The following is a 19460-nucleotide window of genomic DNA, read 5'->3' as shown; positions in this document are numbered from 1 at the left end:
TTTAAGATTTTTTAATCCAGTTTATTAAATATTGCTTTTTGGGGACATGTTTACAACAAGCCCAAATAAATTGTTTAAGGATTCAAAGCAGTCATATTAAAATACAGCTTCAATATAAAGTTTGTCACAGTTTTACAGTATTCAAAAATGACAGACCTGCCTTAAAAAAAGACTATTACACCAAAACATAAGAAAAACAGAAAAACAAACAAGTTTGGCATTTTCATAATCTTTATAGTATAAAACAGAATATTAAATCTATTACCAGCAAGCTGATACTTCGATCTATTACCTAGTCTGAAGTGTCTCCCATTAAAACACACTATACAACAGCACTATACAAAAGTCGTGGTGATACTCATGTGATGAAAGTGCATCCCTGAAAGTTTGCCAGTTTATAGTTAGCTCTTAGAAAAAAAGGTAAAATTAAAACGTCCTCTTTTAACTGAAGGCTTTATTTTATTTTTTTAATTTTTTTTTTTGCTGTTTTTTCTCACTTTCAGCCTTCTTTTAAAAGTGTCTAGGGACGCCCCCCAGGGGGCAGCGTAAGATTAACCATCAAATCACGAACGGCTGCAAATATTGTGCATTCACCTGGAACAGGGAAAAGAGACAGGTTAGCACCGCGCCCCGGCCAGCCCTTCCTCACTCTGGGGCAGGGAAAAGAGACAGGTTAGCCCCACACCCACAGCCCTTCCTCACTGAGCCCCCTGAGCCCCCAGGCCAGAGCCCGGGGTCCAGAGGCTGCCACTCCCACACCCCAGCAACCTCCAGGGATGTCGGGATTTGTGGGAGCTACCTGCTGAAGGAGCTCCAGCTTTCCCAGCAGGACTGCTCTTGTTGCTGGTGGAATTGCAAGTAGCTCTTAACTTTTAATTGTTTTTGAATGTCAAGATTGAATCCATGCTAGAATTGATTGCACATGGACTGTGGTCCGATTTTTTCTGTATGTTATTAATGAAGTGCACCAATCTTAAGAAAAGAAAACCCCAACTTTTTCAAATTTTATTTCTATTGATTACAAGCAGAAACTAAATATTTTTAAAGACTCAAGTCTGAAACAGCTGGAAGACGTTTTCTGTCCTAAGCTTAGTCTTGGAAAAATTTCTAATTCCAAGACTGGGCAACAGCCAGGAATCTGTTTCTTTCAACCAAATTGCTCTGGCTCTACCCTTAACATCCAAACTGCAAAATAAAATACAGAGCAGGTGGACTTTGTTTCAAACAGCTGAGATTCAATACTGAGAGGAAAAACCAGCCACAGCTACCCCAAGTTTTAAATAGCACTTGTTGACAAAAACACACACGTTTTGAATAGCTTAAAGAAGTTAAAACCAACAGAAGCGAAAGGGTTAAAGAAGAACAACAAAAGATGAAGCAACAGGCAGCTGTGATTTTCATCTACTATTTCCTGCTAAGAGAATACAATTAGTAGCCACTGTTGTACCCTGGTCACTGTGGGCTGAATTTTTCCTGCATATTTCAAGAAATATAAATTAGAAGACATTGAATTTTGCTGCTGAAGGAGCAACAGTGTGAGCAGAGAGATAAGAGCAGAGCCTGTTGGGATGCATTAATCTGAACTGCCAGACTAGGGATTCCCAAGATTATTTTGGGTAAGTCATTATCATATCAAAGCTACAAATCTGGGCTAAATACCATCCACTGCATCACTGAAAATCAGACACTGAAAAATGTTTAGTTGTGAAGTGCTTTAAGAATCATCACGAGTCCCTTGAGCTCCTCTCTCAGGGTCACCTCCAGCATCCGTAGGGACTTTAATTTCCTTACCAGATTGATGTCCACTACATACTGTAGGTTTTGGACTTACAGCTCAACTTTAAACTTATTATTGCAGGGCATTGATTTCCTCTCAGTTCATACAAATATTTCCCCAAAGTAAAGTATTTTCTCCCATGGAGGCATAGGTAAAGGGGTCTTAGACAACGTGTACTCACAATGAGTCAACACTTTACTGTTAAACACAGCAGAATGTGTTTGCCCACAGATCTGAAAAGAAAACTCTTTCAAAAGAACTTACTTTTCAGGCACTACCATTTTATTAAGAGGAAAATTAAGCTGAATACAAAATACTTTCTCACAAAGAGAGAAAGGTAAAAAAGATACAGCCAGAACAAGGCAACACTGATTCCAGGTTACAACGACAGTGCCAGTAACATCAGCTGTGCACGATGGGAGGCCCTGCTCCTTCCTGACTCAAACAGTGAAAAATTCCCTTAACCAAGCAGATTGCAATTAGTGCAGCAGAGAGCTAACAGGTAGGAAAGACAGGAAAATCCTGGGTACAGCACAGGAGCAGCAGAAGAGAAAGGAGCATCAGACAACAAAGGACACACATCTGGGATCTCCCATCTCCTGCTGTTTTAAGAGAAGTCTCCCAGCTATATACCTTCATCTGTTGGCTCTCCTATCACCTTTCAATGGTCAAGAAAAGAAGGTATTCTTGTTCTCTTTGATCAGCTATAACAATGTATGTTTTGACAACAAGAACAGAGGAAATTGCATTTCAAGTGTCCTCAGGGAAGATCCTACTTTTGCTGGGTGATGGTGGAAATAAATAAAATCATACAGACTAATTCTTTCTTTTGGAAGTTAGAGGAAGGACTACTAGAAATTTCCTCTGCTCAGCCAGCTACATTTTCCTTTGCCTGGACAAGGTTCTGCTTGTGGCTCCAATGCTTTTCCTATGCCTTTTTCCCCCATCTATACTTTGCTCCCTGTAGTGGATTCCAAAACTGCTTCAAAACTTGCACAACAAACAAAAATTGTCCATTTTGATCTATCTAGTGACCATCAGAAAACATCTCACCACACATCTCCAGAGCACCTTTGACAGTTACTTGCTCTGCCTGTGGAATTTTGTGGAGGGTTTACTTTAAAGCACAACTCAGGGCAATAACAAACAGCAAAGCAACAACCTACCCTTCCCCACACCAGGGGAAATCTGTGGGGAAGCACCTTCCAGAAGCAACACCTGAAGTTTAGTTAATGTATTTTGAAATAAAAGTGCTATACAAACAACAGCTCTTTTCCACATACAGAACTCCTACAGGGAACTCCACATGCTCTCAAGGTTATTTTCTCTCCTATTTACCTACACTATTACTACATGTTAAACAGAAAGTCCATATTAATTTAAATCCCATCACAAGTTTCAGAAATGTATGCATATCCACACCAATTTAAGGTAAACATTTCTCATGTTCTACCAATTGAAATAATCCATCAAGCATAGTTAAAATTACTGCATAACAACGAGATGAATAATTATACAAAACAGAAGTAAGAGTCAACTTCTGGATTCACAACTTCCATCTATTCACTGGGTTACTGGAAAAAATTATGTTCTTCATCAGAACTGAAAGTTACTTTTCTTATGAACCATCCGTGTACTAGGACCCCAAACCACTGCTTACAGACAACATGCTGCCCAAAGAACCTGCTACTGTTTTTCCATGTTTTAGATAATAAAAGAAAAATAAAAGGTATGACAAACAAGAGGGAAAGCAAAGCACAAAGCTGCTCACAGTGCACTACCTACAGGCCAATGAACACTCAGAACAACCTAGCTCAAACACTTCACAGCAAGTCTGGGGGACAGAACTGTATGCACCTCTGCTAGTGGACACACTGACAAAGGAGTATACAACAACTGCAATTAGTTTTAAATCATTCACAGCACGTGGACAAGTTCTGGTAACTATTTTAAGATTCCTTTACATGCTACTGTTAAGCCGAGTAACTTCATAATTAACCATGAAAACTGACACTTGGCCATAGCATATTTCTTGTGACTCATTCTAGGCCCATTTGTCAAAAAGTGTGACTCTTACTGAGCAGCAAGAGTGGGGCCAACAAGAGGTGGGTGCATTCTATCACTTGGGCAGAACAGCAAAACCCAGCCTGAATCATCAGTGCAACCTTCTGCTGTGTTGCCAGTACTTCCTATTAATTATGTATTGCCTGTCACATCAGGAGTTTGTAATCACTAAAGAAGCAAGATAGAAACCAAGAAGAATTCAGACTTAAGAGAGGTTTAGTTTTACACTGGAGATTTGTCACAGATGTCTGAGTGAAGAGAATATATCTACTGGACATGTACAGTACCTGGTCGTGGTGAATTCAGTTCAGCAAACCTCTTTAGAATATTGCTAACCATCATTGGAGCAGCAACAGAAGAGTTCTGCTGCCTGGGAATGTCAGCCTGTTGCGTTGTACCCGAAGCCATATCATAAATAATTGGGACAATAATACTAACAGCTTCCTGTGGGACTGTTGTTTTCTGTGTTAGCTGAAGCTGTGGGGAAACAACCCAAAAAGTGTGTTAAATGAAATGACCACGAACTTCAGTGCAACTTCTGATACAGTTAAACACTCCAGGCCTACAGCATGTACTCCCATCCCCCTGTTTTCAAACATCAATTCTGTAACAGAGAAATTATCAGTCAGGTGGAGACTATTGTCTTCTCAAAAGCACCCCACAGTGAGCATTGCCTCGGGCACAACACTAATGCAGATTTGTTCTGAACATCCCATCCCTCTCTCCTCTCCCAGCACCACTAATGTGCACTTCACCCATCTAGGTGGTTAGTGCCTCAAAGAACAACTGAACACCCACAAGGGGAGCACTTGAAAATGCAGCCCAGAGGGAGCTGAACTTTATATACTGTCAACATCTCTCCAAGAACACGAAACACGAGGAGTTGCTGTGCTTTAGTAGGAAGGAGAGTAGGAACACGAACCAAACTCATTACAAAAGAGATCGAAGCAAATCGAGGATTCCAAACAGCACAACACTTTTAGCTATTACAGCTGTCAGATACAGTGGGTTTATGTTTTGCTATGAACTCATGATGATCTCAGAGACATGCAGGGTTAGAATTTTAAAACAGATAGCTCTACTTACAAAAAACAACATTTTGGATTTCAGCACAACAGCAGGTGTTCCTGGAGGCGCAATTGGTGGAGCACTGGGAGGGATTGTTAAACAAAACTGCACGTTCCATTTCAGCTGACTTGCCTGGTCAGGGAACTGCTCAGAGAGCAGCACAGAGAAAGAATAGCAAAGTTCTCATGTCAGTGACATACACAGCTATGAAACAGGGAAGCACCACAAAGCAGAATGTGCCTCTTTAGCTAAACCTGCAGATGTTGCCAGGTTTAGAGAAATCAGAGTAACACTGAAAGAACTGAGCACAGTAACTCAATCAGAAAGATTCTGGTCAGGCTATACATGTGCCTGCTGTAACATGTCTGCAGTTCCTTAGAATCATAAGTTTAAAGGAAATTTGAATTTCCTTTAAAAGGAAATTTTGAGCGTTTCCAGGAAAGCTAGTAGCAAAATGAAAACTTCTCCAATAACATTAAATAACTTATGTATAAATTTAGAATAATTTGTGGGTTTGTAGATAAAGACACATCAGCTTTTTTCAAAAATATAACAACTAAAGTTGTGTGAACTAAATAAATAGAACAGTTGACTTACCAGCTCCAATTTCATGATGTGTACACAGTCCCTGAGGATGTGTGTGGGAGCCCCTAGTAACTTGGTGAAGGCTATCAAGGTGTTTGCTTTAAAAGGTGGTCCTGCAACCTAAAGAAAGACACTATTTAGTAATGCCTATTTAGATAATAAATATATCATTTAATATGCAACCAGCATGCACAGCTGACATTATATCTTTTGCAGCTCTAACACATGCCAGTGAAAGTCAGCAGGACCACTCAAAACAACACCAGAGATTAAAAGCAAAGCACGAAAACATCAACATGCTTGATTTCAGTACATACCCTTGTTTCAAAGAACTTCTCCAAAACCTGTAACTCCTCTGATTTCCACTGTCCTGTATTTTCAGGTGTTACTTTCAGCTGCAAGGTCTGGTTGGTTTTGGGATTGAGAGCAACTCTGCATTTCAGTGCCTCTGTCTTAAACATTATGACACCTGGTTCATTGGAGTTTATTAACTGTAGCTGCATGAAAAGGAGATTCACAGTCAATTAGTCATTCATTAAATGGCATACACACACACACACACACACACACACCCTCTCTCACTCCCTCCCCAAAGTGTAGTGATCAACCTCCCTTTCCAGAAAGAAACACATGATATTTTAATACAGGTAAATTTGCCTTGAGAATTAAGCTTATGCCAGATTTGGTTTCTCTGTCACTGAATCCATGCCATAGACGTGAAGAGGCACATTTGTCTGTCCAAACCCTAAAGTAACATTCCCAACTGAGTATTAACTAGTAACTCACTTCTCTGGCTATCCTGCCAAGGAGTGCTATCCACAGTAACCCCATGGCTGTTCTAGTAAACTCCCAATGGACATGCTAAACCCAAAGAACCCATAGCATCTGAAACTTAGATCATATACTTGGTCATAGACTTGCTATTTTAACAACTACCAAATATCACCTGACCAAATCTAATTTGTGCGGAAAAGAAGTGGAACTAAAAGATTTCTCTAAATTTTGACACTTTAGATGGCAAAAATCAGAAGTAGAGCACAAGCCTAACAGCAAACAGTTATTTTTTTGAAGCATTTCAGTTTATGCCTGATTTGAAAGACACAGAGCACTCACATACCCACAGGTCCATTCAAACTGAAGCCCTACCGTTTCCTGTTGAATGATCCTCTGAAGATGCCTCCTCATAATCACTGAGCCAAGGAATCGCTCAAGAGGGGAGCACAGATAGCTGCCAGCTAGTCCTGGCACAAGCCCAGGGGTAGGAGAGGGCAAGAGCAGAATATTCAAGGCACTGTGGGTGAGGATTGTAGGAATGGATGCAGCCCAAGAGCGCTGAGGTAGTTTCCGAGGTGGAGGCATGCTTGTTGGCATGACTTGGGAACCTGTGGGGACACAAGGACTTGCAGTAAGGGAGGATTTAAGCTGAAACATTAGATACATGTTTCACTTTAATTGCTTCTATTCATATATAAGTCCTCTGGACCAAAGCTCAATCCTTCTTATTTAAGAATTTGCCTGCCTAGTGATAGGCATCAGACAGACAAGGAATTAGTTTTGACCCTGAACCCATGCAAAGAGTCTCAGTAACATTAAAATCCTCCTCCCTTTTCCTCTTTCTGCAGCATGCCAGCAGACAGCAGGTTTGCACAACAAACTCAATGGGATGTAAAAATGGCTAAATCAGTCGTGCAAGAGCAGCATTACAAATCTATGATGTGAAAAGTTAGTATTTGGGTTGGCAAATGTGCCTATCATTGCTCTCACTCTGAGGACTTTTCTCTTAGTCATGGAGTTCAATAGTTTCAGACTGATTTCTGCACTTCAACAAAAGCTATCATCAATCCTGCTGACATTTATGCTGTATGCTTTAGGTCACTTTTCCAATTTGTTATTGAAGATTTGAAGTAGGACAGAATCAAGGCTTAATTTCCTTAGACATTTTACTGCACAAGGACAGTAAGGACTGTTAGACTGACACAAAAACTACCAAAAAGAACACAGCTAGAAATGTTAAACATGAGTGTTTCACAGTTATAACACTGATAAAGAAGCCTACTTGTTCCAGCTCGTGGGGAATGAGAGGCATCAGGGACAGGTGAATGAAGGGAAGGGTTGGCTGGTGACATTCCAGGCATCCGTGCTGCTGGTGATGGACCAGAGACCTGGGGAGATCCTGGCCAGTTCCCTGCACGCTGACTGGGTGACATCATGGTGTAGGGTGAGCTTGGGTCTATGGTACCTACAGATGTTACAAGACCATTATTATTTCTTTAAAAAGTAAAAGGCTTTCTAATAGAGAAATCTAAAAGAGTCTTACTAAAATCTGTAAAGCATGAAAGTGCCTGCAAGCTTTCAGACTACTTTCTACAACCATACAAAACACATGAGTGGGGGCAGAGAGTAAAAATCAAGATACAGACTTCAAGGGTTTCCAGGTTGTATTTTTTAAAAAGTAGAATGCTAAGGAAAATAGTCATGTTCAACAAGTAATGGGTTCTAAGCCAAAAGGAACTCTTGCCTACAGACCTGGACTTCTACTGCTCCTTAGCAAAGGAAGCCTCAGCCAGACAGTTCCTTATTTATTCAGTATCTTACAGTTATTGCTGCAAAGGTATCTCTGCTCTACAGACTGAGCAGAACCTTAAACCTACTCTGTGGTACATCTCTCTCACTTTGTTCATCTCCACAGTCAAACTGATGTGTGGTAATTATCATCTGAACTGTTCATTTGTTGTGATCTATAGAACAGTTTCCAATGCACTGTGATTACACAAAGGATTATTTTGGCAGCTTTCCAAAAAACCCAACCAAATTAACAAAGGAAACAACCAAAAGGCAGGTTGCTCACACACAGATATGTCAAACCAGCCAGATTTTGACAACATTTTCCCATCGCAAGTATGTGAATTTCTAACCTGTTCCAGTTATTTTTCCAGGAAATGTAAGCAGTGAAAATCCACTAACTAATCTAACAAAAGAAAATGCTCATTAAAAGCTGCAGCCACTGTTCTGCTACAAGACCACATTGAATTTCCCTACATTAGTAAGCAGAAAGAAGTGACTGAGAGTCAATTTTTACCATGTTAGGAACACCTCAACATGCCATGCAGCTACTTTTGACTACTGTTAACAATTAACACTCACATATATAAAAACAGCTACTTGAGCCAATTACAAACCATGAATTTTTCTCAATTACCTTAGGTCTGCTCTGGAAGACTTAATTTTAAGAAGCAAATCTGCCCTCCCTGTCACTACATATACTCCTGCCAGTAAAGAACTCACCATGTGGGCTGGCAAAATTAGCTGTTTGTCCCATTGTGATTCCAAGAGAGGAAGGTGAAGGAGTTGGACCAAAGGATGCTGGTGATGGTGCTCTTAAAGCCCCGCTAGGTGAGCTTGCAGCATGCAAATTTCCTGATCAAAGACATCACATCACTTGACATACACATTTCCCAGCTTTCTGTTCTATTTTTTTTTCTATCAACTGCTCCCTCCTATTTAGGGAGACAGCAAACAAGATTCAGGAGAATTTGTTTTTTGCACTCAATGACTTTATTTTGTACATGCATGACTGTTATATTTTTCAGGTTGATTTACCACACAAAGGAAACTTCCCATGATATCTGGCTTGAAGAATGGCATTTCCCCTGTGCCCAGCCCTTCCTCAAATTTAAACACTTTCAGCTGTTGTTCTACAACAGCTGGGAGCAGAAAGCAGAGCTTTGGTCATGAAAAGCTTTTCTGAAAAAGCAGGTATTGAAAATTAACAGGTTTATGTCTTAGCAAGTTATAAACAGAAATGATGAAACACCCCAAATATTACACAGCTAAAGATGGCAGTTTTACTTAATCGGATTTTTTAGCTTCAAAATGTACTTTCAAAAACATGCATGGCAGGACCCTGCTTTTTGTCCCCACAGTGTAAGGTGCATTCTCTTGGCTAGTCTGGGGCTAAACACAGCTCAAATAATAGAAAAAACACACAAGCACAAAGACCTATTTTTCTAGGACAGGACCAGCTCCCAGCCATCCTACCTGGTGACTGTGTGTGCATCATGGACGGGGAGGGTGTCACTGTGTTGTGGTAGGAGGTGGGTGGTGAGGTGAGAGGATATGCTCCAGAGGCTCCTGCCTGTTTTGCAAATGGCTGAAATTGTCAACACAGGACAATTAAAACTTTTGATCATTTTGTACCAAAACAAAAATTAAGTGTATGCAGGAGAATACTAATGAGGCTTTGGTCTTACAGGTTCATCCACACAGTTGTTTGATTTTCTAGACTATCTTGTTTAGTGCTCACTGTTTTTTTCAGTTTCTTCTAAAGACATAATACCTCTGTACCTCTCTCCTTTTATCTGTCACCCTGCAACAGCAAAGCCTCCTGACTCTCCCTCCCATCTTTTATCTTAAACAGTTGTTTTCCCTCCCTTAGTCCTTTGCTTCTAGGCAGCAAGTCTCATGTGACCTTCCAAAGCTGCTGTTCATATGCTATGGGCTGTTTACACTGGAATGAGAAATGCAAAATAAATTAATACATTTTGCCCGAAGGGGAATTCTACAGCAGAGTGGGTTTATAGTCTCCCTTTCCATTTTGTTACTGCTAATCCCTTTAGAACATGAAGTTCTTAGAAATCTACTATTGTGGAAGGCAATAAACATTTATTTTGCCTGAAGGGTACCTGTTGCTGTGGCTGCTGTGGTGGCTGCTGGGGCTGGAGCTGTGATATCAAGGAATCCATCATGTCTCCTCCAATAGGAGAGGGTGGGTTATCATCTTCATTTACAGATCGTCTCCGTGCATCCTGGTTGCTGTCAACAAACATGTTCAGGAATGTCTGTGGAAAAAGCACTTTTGTTAGCAGTTTGCCCATTTAAATTTTACTATACAAATGAAGGCAGTATTTGCTAAGCTTTAAAACTACCTTTATCACCTACAGCACATAGGAGACAGGCAGGTCTCTGGAACTAAATACTAGTGGGCATTCATTAATTACAGTGTAATTAGTCTGCAAATATATCAATTAATAAATCGACCTGGCTCTATAACAAGAAATATTTCCAGTAAATAGAAATACCAACATTTTTATTCTCTCCTTAAAGATAAGGAAAAGTTTGCAGTTAGAAATACCTTTTCCAGAACAACTCCTGAGTATCCAGAACCTACGGGGCTGTTGTATCACATCTGCAACTGCCCTGTTTAGTTAAGAACATCTAAGTCACCTGCTCCACAGCATTCTTTTCTACCCAGAGGAACCTGCCAACTTTATTGAATTAATTCCTCCTCTACTTTCCCATTTCCATTCTCTTCTACCACTTTACACTGGTATCTACTATCTCCTTCTTTCCATTAACCTTTCATTTGGCATTTTTTAAAAAGGCAGATGTTCAGGATCAGTTAAATGCAATATGAGAAAATCAATATTCAGTTGCAACTGTCAGAAAAAAACTGGCAAATTAACCTGTTTCTCAAAGGGAGCCATTTTACAGTATTTCAGTATAACTAGCACTGGTACAGGTATAATACCTGGTACAGGTATTCTGTCAGTGTGCAGAGATTCCTTTTTAAGAAAGAGTGAACCAGAACTGCATTTAGAAGCAAAGCCACAGGCTCCTGCACACATGCTGATGGGAAGTGTTTTAAAAGAGAAGTTTCTGTCTAGAATCATCTGACATGGAGTATTGTCCCACCTGCAACTTGTGAGCACTGTACTGCCACAGAGAACAGTCTGTGAGCAGCAGCTGCTGCTAATCCTGGAGCCCACATCTAGCCTAGACACAAGTTTCAACAAAAGGATGCCTGAATACACAGATAAGAAAAAAAAAAGCCTAGCACTTGATGTTATTTTTTTCAAAGGAAATGTTTTCATTCAAACTAATTAACAGATCTACCAACAAATCAAAAACTTCCTTCTACGCTCAAAATTTTGGAAGGAACCGCAGAACTCCACAAAGAAAATCTTCACCAAGCTCTTCACCTCACATTCACACTTCCAAGTGAGAAGCTCATTTATTTACCAGCTGCCAGAAAACACAGGGGTGCTCACCTTTAGCCCAGGGGCGGGGTAGAAGCCCTCGACGATTTTGCTGTTGTCGAAGAGGCTGTAGGCGCCGTCGCGGATGGCCACCACGCCGCGGCTGCGGCAGTAGATGTCGATGCAGTACATGTTCCTGAAGGCCAGCCTGATGTGCGTGGGGGACTGGGGCAGGATGGAGAAGCACTGGTAGGCAGTGTTGGTGCGCTGCGTCAGCCCCAGCATGGGCACGGTTGGGAGTTTGTTGATGGCGTTTAGTGGAGCCTGAGTGTCAAACAAAACCTGGGAGAGAGCGGAGAGTGAGAGGTCAGGTAGCCCATCCAAAAGGAAAGGTCAGGGAAAATGAGGCATAGCAGGGAAAATTTGATGCTTTCTGGCAATGAGGTTCATAAACAATAACACCCTTGAAGAGAACAGTTTAATCTGAATTCAGCTCCCTAGTGTATTGGAATTCTCTTGATACAAGATTTGAGAACATTACCTGTAACAACTGCACCACGTTTGGTGTCTTATTAAACATCTCCTGGAGCTGGTGCAGAATTGTGTTATGACAGTTACTGCAACCTGAGTTTGGGCCAACTGTTCCCAGTGAAATATGGAACTTCTGGAGGATGGAGTTCCACTGAATGCTGATCTGCAATGTCACAAACATAAAATGGTCTTGGAAGCTAGAACAAGTAGGTTGTAATAACTTACTTATTCTACTTTTATATTACAGGTTGTAATAACCTGTTATGTAAGAGGTTATAGTAAGAGATTATAACAAGAAAGTTGGTCAGATTTAATCTTCCCCCCATTTTCTATCAAATCTCAACAGATTCATAATTCACCTTCTTCAAAAGCTGCTGAGGCTGTAAAGGAAAAAAAAAAAGGCACCCTCAGGTTTAACACCTATTTAGCTGCCTGGATTGTTGGCAACCACAGAACTGGACACTTATATCAGCAACTCAACCAAAAACCAAAAGAATCTTTTCTGCCAAAGTGAGAGAGAGAAAATTAAACTTGGAGAGATTTGTGGTGTGGAAAACTGATTAGTGAGTTGCTGGAGGTGGACTGGTTTTCTTAAGTTATATTACACAAAAATGAGTACTGGATAATATGTAAGGAAGTTAAATGCAAAGTCCATACTGCTGCTCTGGCTACTTACATACATATAACATACATATGTATGTATGTATACATATATATAAATATTTACACACACTTCCCATGAAAATGCATGTAAAAATACTTTTTAAAAAAATTCAGCTTAGAAAATGAACACACAAAGGTCCCAGGAAGCAAATTTCAAGTGTATGAAGCTACTTCACATCAGTTGCACACAAAATTATATTCTTAATCTGAAATAAACGTGCACTTACTTCCTCCTCTACCTTGCACTTAACACAAAGATGTGAGCAAGTACTCAGTTATTTAATTAATAAGTTGCAAATTCAAATATTACAGAGGAAGCTAGAGTTCTGAACAAGGTAACAGCACTGCTACAAAATAATCAATGAATACCTCATTGAAAGCACAGCACCATATTTAAAACTTTATATTAGAGTCCTATCTTTTAAGGCAGAATTAGGCATTCAGTTTACACATATCCATCCATATATCCCAGTACAGCAGTGAGCAGTAACAACACTTACACAAAGCTTTTCAGAAAAAGGCTGCCACACCATCTTTCATCAGTCAGAAGCACACAACTGTCCTTCCCACAATATAAAACATCTAACAGAAATTTTCAAAAACACTGAACTTCCAGCAACCCAGCAAATCAGCAATGTGGCACCCTCTGTCTTTTCTACATTCATCTACATTAATTCCACTACAAAGAAAAATTGTGCAGCAAAATTCTGAGAAGTCTAAGCCTACACATTCTGTTTTCAGTCATACATTTGAAGCCTATTTAGGAGTTACTCACTGAGCTCCCCTTGGTAGTTCCGTAACAAAGGATAAGTTTTCGATAGTTGTAGATCCGAACTTCTGAGAAAACGTTTAAGTGGTTGGGGATGTCTGTGAAGAGGGGAGGGAAGAGAGAGTGAGAAAATTACAGTCATCTGTGAGCCCACCACTTTGACAAAAAGGAGGCGATTTCTGTACCTGGTAAGGACCGTGCAAACTCCAGGACACACTCGTAGAGCCGAGCAATGCTGTTCCAGTCATTGAGGAACATCTCAACCACCTTGCGCCCTCCAACTGGTTCAGACAACTGGTTCTCATACGTCAGGTAAACATGGCGGGTTGGTCCTGCAGTGTGAGGAGATGGGAAATACTGATCAACCCAGTGGTTCCTGAGCTGTGGTTTACAGACTGTAAAGTGGTAAGTGACCAGGAAGCAAATTGAAATAATAAAAATGCATCAACTCAGCAGTCAGAATTTTGATTAAGGTACACTACGGTTTATTAGAAATCTTAGGAGCAGACAGCTGTCCAGCTACACCAAGACACTAAAACTACTGGACCAGACAATGTAAACTAGAAAGCAACAAAATTTACCAGTGTTCCTCAACAAAACTTGCCTTGTTCCCTGGATGAAGTGCTGTTCAGAGGGCAGTTTGCAAACACCAGCTCGGCCACCCACGTGCGATTATTTCTACCTTGTAGTCGGAAAGTGCAATCAAGAAGAGATCGGTCCAGAGCCTTCTGCGTTTCCTCGTTTACACCTTTACAGGGAGGAATTCTATACATGACAAAACCAGAATCTCCATTAGACACAGTGCAGTTCCACAAGTAACAACACTACCTTCTACCATTTCCTGAAGGACTCTCAAGGGACATGAAAGAATGAACAAATCAACAGCAAAGGCAACTGGACTGCTCAGTGAGATAACCTGTTCCTCTTCAAGGACTGTAATAAGTGTGTCACAAAAGCACTCTGAGCTAAGACCACTTTTTATACAGGATTCAACAACTGCAAATTACAGACTGTTAAAGGATCTCTTGAATTGTCCTTATCTCCTGGTGAACTAAGAGCTCACCAGTATAAAGCTCTTATACAGAGGAATAAGCCAAAAAAGATGAAAATAACTAAGTTCTGTGGCAATCTGAATTCATTTGCCTTGTAGAACAAGCTTGCTCTACATGCAATGAACACCCTGGCAGTTCCCTTAGTACTCACTAATTTATTCGTATCCCAATGTGTGAACTGAGCTCAGGGGACAGACTAAATAAAGCTTAAGTAAAAACATGCCAAACTCTTTTTCAAATTCCTTGAGGATCTAGCCAGAAATCTCATGTTCTACCCTTAACTTCAGCTCACAAGTTCTCTGCTCATATGCAAAGTTAAAAAGGTAGGGCCTGATGCATTTGGACACTGCTGCCTTTATGTCACTCTACATTTTTGCAGCAGAAAAGGAGTTACAAAGGTTTCACTCTAGGAGGTGTCTTTGGGGTTTGTGGTTTTCTGCTTTAAATTTTATTTGTTGCAGATCCAGTTAGTGGCTGCTTGTGGCTGGATTCCTCAGGGTTAACACAGAGGCAGATACTATTGGCCTGCTATTAAGAATTTCAATATAACTATTTCAGTAGCCAATATGATACAGAAGAATAGTAAATTTGCAGATGATGACAAACTGAAGGGACCACTTAACATGCTGGAGGTCAGGGCTGCCCTTCAGAGAGATCACAGATGGCTGGAGGAACAAGTTAACAGGAATCTTATGAAGTTCCATGAAAACAAATGCAAAGTCCTGCACTTGGGCCTAAATATCCTATTAAATTACTGCATGATTCTCAGATATTTCCTCTACAACCTCTTCACCATGCAATTGTCTTTTCTGGGATTCCTGGCATTTTCCTCTGCAGTTTCACATAATTGTCAAATACCATATGGAGTATGTAGGCCTCTGATCTGATCTAAAATTGCATGAATCATGAATCATCACCACTTCTTCCTTAGCACTGCCTGGATTTAAGGATGGAGGACTGTCAAACTGTTTTCAGAGCCCCTCAGTTTAGGCTAATGAAGTGAAAAAATTGTAGTTGGCTCTTAGTCTACTCTAATTTTCCCCTTTCTCTAGCACTGCTTCACATGCAAGTAGAAGACACACAGTATTAACAACCCTCCAAAAAAAATAAAAGGAAAAAAAACCCCCAAAACAAACAAAAAAAAAAAAGCAAAAATCCTGTCCCTGTCCTGATATTCTTATTGTTATCTCCAAACAAGCCTTTTTTTCCCTCTCAAGTGTATGAACAGTAATAAATGAAACACAGAGAATATCCTCTTACTTTAATAAACGTATTGCATGGCTGAAGCCATCTCCTTCTACTTGTACTCCCTGGTGAGGAATGTCCATATTGGATAACTAGGAGTGAACAAGAAAAATGTTATTCCAAGTAAAAAGGCAAGCAAAGAACTTGCAACATTTTCAAGGACTTTTTTATTTCCCCCTGAGGGTGACAGATGTTTCACATCCTCAAGCACTGGAAAGCCAAAAAACAGTCTGTGCAAATCTGGTATAAAGTTGTTTCCCAACCCTTCTCACAAGTGCATCTTTCATCCTCATGTTCCCTTTTCCCTCAACTTTTCAAGCTTTTTGCAGTGCTTTGTACTAAGAGAAGCAGCTCTAACAAGTCAGACTAGAGCAACACAGTGCAGAAGACTGAGTCACCCGGGCTCAGCTGGCAGGGGAACTCCAGAGTGAGCACATGACCACAATAGTCACATCTAGACACCAGAATCAGGAGCAGGGGAGGGGAAGAAGGGAAAAAATATTTTTTTAATACCTACCTCTATCCGAAGCCCTATAAAGGGCATATTTGTATCACACATGGCTACAATATGAGCTAGCACTTTATTGAAGGCACACATTTCTCCCGACCGTTTTGGTTTCTTGGGCTCTATGGAACATGGATCTCCAGATAACTAGAATTAAAATAAAGACCAATGTAATTGCATATTTGGAGTAAACACTGAAGATATGTCAGAGAATAACCTCATTCATCTAAGTGTTAAATGAATCACACTCTAAGCACAAACTCTTGGAAGAATCCACTTCAGAACTGAAACAATTCAGTTAAAGCCTGTCCTTAAAACAGTACTTGTAGATCACGAAGCCATGTCAGCCTGGCCCCAAGAAATAACTCTTATCAGCCCCTGCAAGTCCTTCAAAATCCACACATGGCCCAAAGTGTATCACCCAGAGAGCAGCACTCCACATGTACAATATACACACTCCTCTGCACAGAGCTCTGCCTTGGCTCTGAGAGCAGCGGAGCAGGCCTGGCATGAACTGAAGGACAACTGTTACAAAACACTTTCCCAGCATCTCCCTAGGGAAGCAGTCCAAAGGAAGATGTCAGTCATACAAACACTGGAAACATGGCTACTAAAGCTGGAATTGATGCTCAGAACGTGTGTTGAGCTTTCATGCTCTGTAACCACCCCAGTGGCTTTTGGAACACGTACCTTGCGCTTGACACCACTTTTCATTTGTTTGCCACTTTTTGTGTCCAGTACCAACTCTTCAATGTTTGGTTTGAACTGCTGTAGTAAAAGTGCAGTGGCAGGGCTGTCATCTCCTTCAGCATAGCTCACAGACAGAAAATGGTACTTGTACTCTAGCTCTGTAGGGTTGCCAGGAACATCAAACATTTCTACAACCTGTATTTAAACAAAACAAATTGAGAAGATTCTCAAGCTAAGAGTAAGCCTAATTCAGTTCCTATCCTTTCCTTTTCAAAGAACAGACATTCGTTTTTTTCAATCTATTAATACTGTGGATAGGAAAGGTATCCAAGAAGAGAAGAAAGACCAAATCTTTCAGGAAACACAGAGAATGGGAAGGTTGCTGAGTAATAAATCTGTATGTGCCTTCTTCTGTATGAGCCTGAGTGCTTAACAAACCCACAGGAGAAGGGAGGGAGAGGAGAGAATTAAGCATTATATCAATCACTTGGTTGCTAATGTCAAGAGTTAACAGTACAACAGACTGCCTGGGATATCCATGACAGGGAGCAAAAGACAGAAGCACTTTTCAGTTACTTACAATGTAGTACTGGGGAAGGCGAGTGAGTTTGATGAACAGTTTGTGTTTGGAAAGGTTTCCCACTGGGTGGCTGGCATAATTAGCTAGCTGAAGAGTTTCACTGCTCACTGTAGGCAGATGTTTTATAGACTGTTTGCAGCGCTGCTGTCCAAGCCAGAACCTTGCATGGAAATAAAGGTATTAGTACCCTGAGATGGTTTCATGATTCTAATACACTGCAGTGTATTAAAGCATTAGTGTCAAATTAGGAGTCAGTCATATTCTAAGCCAACATCTATCACTGCATCACAAGTTTAATAAAGAAAAATCACATAGAAAATATCATTACTTCGTATTTTCTTATCACTATCTTTACATCTTGTCTTCAGCTTAACAGACAGCTGTTCAAGAAGAAAAGCCCTGAAATTATTTGCTGAATAAATTTTTATATACTACAATATGAAATTACAAACATAAAACATAGAAGGAAAACATAAAAAAACATGCAGATTGCAATCATCTGACAATCTGGAATCTTAAATTACGTTTTTGTATAGAAAGAAAAATCTTTGCTCCCATATGCTGCTAAGCAATACAGTAAAAGAAAGTCACTGAAGCTGGATGTCACTCTGAGCTATGTTATAAACAGACTCATTCACCTGAATAAGTTTGGAGATGAAGACACCAAATTTGTTCTCATGTTTGGAATTAAAATTTGTCCTACTCCAATGGATTTTATCTATAGTGGCAAGGCCAGGGAGACCAGCTAGGCTTGAAAGGGGCTCAGAAATGCATGGCTTGGGTATTCAGTCAAACTTCCACTGACAACAGCAGTGGGAAGTGTGGGTGCTCAGCACCTCTCCATCACAACACAGCACATTTATTGTCACAGATACATGTCAGGTACAGCTGTTCCTAAAAGACATTCTGTGGACTGCCGAGCTTCCCCAGAAACTGCAGCACTACCCAAGCCATTATCTCAAGTACATTATTTATAACAAAGGGAGGTTGATTAGTTTCTCCAGGGTGCCAGTGCTTCATGCATCATCAAGCTTCTTTTAGAAGCAGAATTCCTCAAATAGAGATTTCACCCTGCAATTAACTCAGAGCACTGGGAATTTCCAAAACGACAGAGCAGGTGGAACTCAGTTCTCATGCAGATGCAAACTGTGTTTGTATTATTTGCTACAACCTCTTATGGGAGCCAAATGTATCTTGTGCTTATATCTCAGGGCTTTATGGAAGGAAGATTAGAGACTTAAACCAGCAAGGGCTGAAGTGCAAGAAGATAAACAGGTATTATTTAAATCATCCTAGGCCACTTCCTGGTTTTTCCTCTGTACTGTGAGAAGTGAGATCATTCTTGTTGAGAAACAAGCAGAGTTCAGCTGTAGAAACAGAGTGGAATAAAGGACATAGAAGATGAACATGAACAGAAAAAGAGATTCTCAGAAAGCAAGTGGTCTGCTATTTCAAAGTGAAAAGACTGAAAGCAAAGTGTGCATATAGCAATGCATGAGGCTACATGTGAGGGGGAAAATTAAAGCAGGGCTATGGAATCAATTCCAAATAAAACCAGACCTTCCTTCACTGCTTAGAAGAGATGACAAATACTCAAGGTTGCTTACAACAGTGAGAAAGTATAACCCCATGTGTGGTACAACACAAAGCCATGCAAGTGTCCTCATCCAGAATACAAATGTGGTGATTCATTCCATGCACACAAAGTGAATTGTACAAGTCACTCACTTGAGCTGCTGAAGCCAAGGAATGATTCGCTTCATGTCATCATTAACAGACTTCTCTATGTCATCGAGTGTCAGCTGATCTGCAAGAACATCAGGTGGGAGAATGGTCTTAGCAGCAGTCCTTCAAACAAAACTTCAAACTTTCACTGAAAGTGTCTCATCTAACTGATCTCATAATCACATAACAGCCCAGGTTTGGGCCTCAAAGGGGACTTCTGGTCCAAACTTT

The 19460-nt window shown here is 40.5% G+C and overlaps 1 protein-coding gene across 1 annotated transcript in view; it reads right to left on the bottom strand.

The window, feature by feature from the left end:
• MED14 (mediator complex subunit 14) overlaps window positions 1-19460 on the bottom strand; it is a 34891-nt gene continuing 15431 nt past the window's right edge. Inside the window, exons 12-31 of the mRNA XM_054627875.2 lie at window positions 19233-19311; window positions 17505-17664; window positions 16925-17119; window positions 16247-16381; window positions 15745-15821; window positions 14037-14197; window positions 13618-13764; window positions 13439-13530; window positions 12011-12163; window positions 11542-11811; window positions 10177-10332; window positions 9533-9644; window positions 8780-8911; window positions 7551-7733; window positions 6641-6876; window positions 5812-5991; window positions 5507-5614; window positions 4928-5053; window positions 4129-4318; window positions 1-594 (exon numbers count right to left, since the gene is read on the bottom strand). Of these exons, the coding sequence (XP_054483850.2) occupies window positions 521-594; window positions 4129-4318; window positions 4928-5053; window positions 5507-5614; window positions 5812-5991; window positions 6641-6876; window positions 7551-7733; window positions 8780-8911; window positions 9533-9644; window positions 10177-10332; window positions 11542-11811; window positions 12011-12163; window positions 13439-13530; window positions 13618-13764; window positions 14037-14197; window positions 15745-15821; window positions 16247-16381; window positions 16925-17119; window positions 17505-17664; window positions 19233-19311 (2966 nt within the window). The 3' untranslated portion in view covers window positions 1-520. The remainder of the gene's footprint in view (window positions 595-4128; window positions 4319-4927; window positions 5054-5506; window positions 5615-5811; window positions 5992-6640; window positions 6877-7550; window positions 7734-8779; window positions 8912-9532; window positions 9645-10176; window positions 10333-11541; window positions 11812-12010; window positions 12164-13438; window positions 13531-13617; window positions 13765-14036; window positions 14198-15744; window positions 15822-16246; window positions 16382-16924; window positions 17120-17504; window positions 17665-19232; window positions 19312-19460) is intronic.

The sequence above is a fragment of the Agelaius phoeniceus genome, chromosome 2 (genome assembly GCF_051311805.1).
Source record: "Agelaius phoeniceus isolate bAgePho1 chromosome 2, bAgePho1.hap1, whole genome shotgun sequence".
Lineage (NCBI taxonomy): Eukaryota > Metazoa > Chordata > Aves > Passeriformes > Icteridae > Agelaius > Agelaius phoeniceus.
Note: the sequence above shows the minus strand (reverse complement) of the source record. Positions and strands in the feature narration are given on the sequence as shown.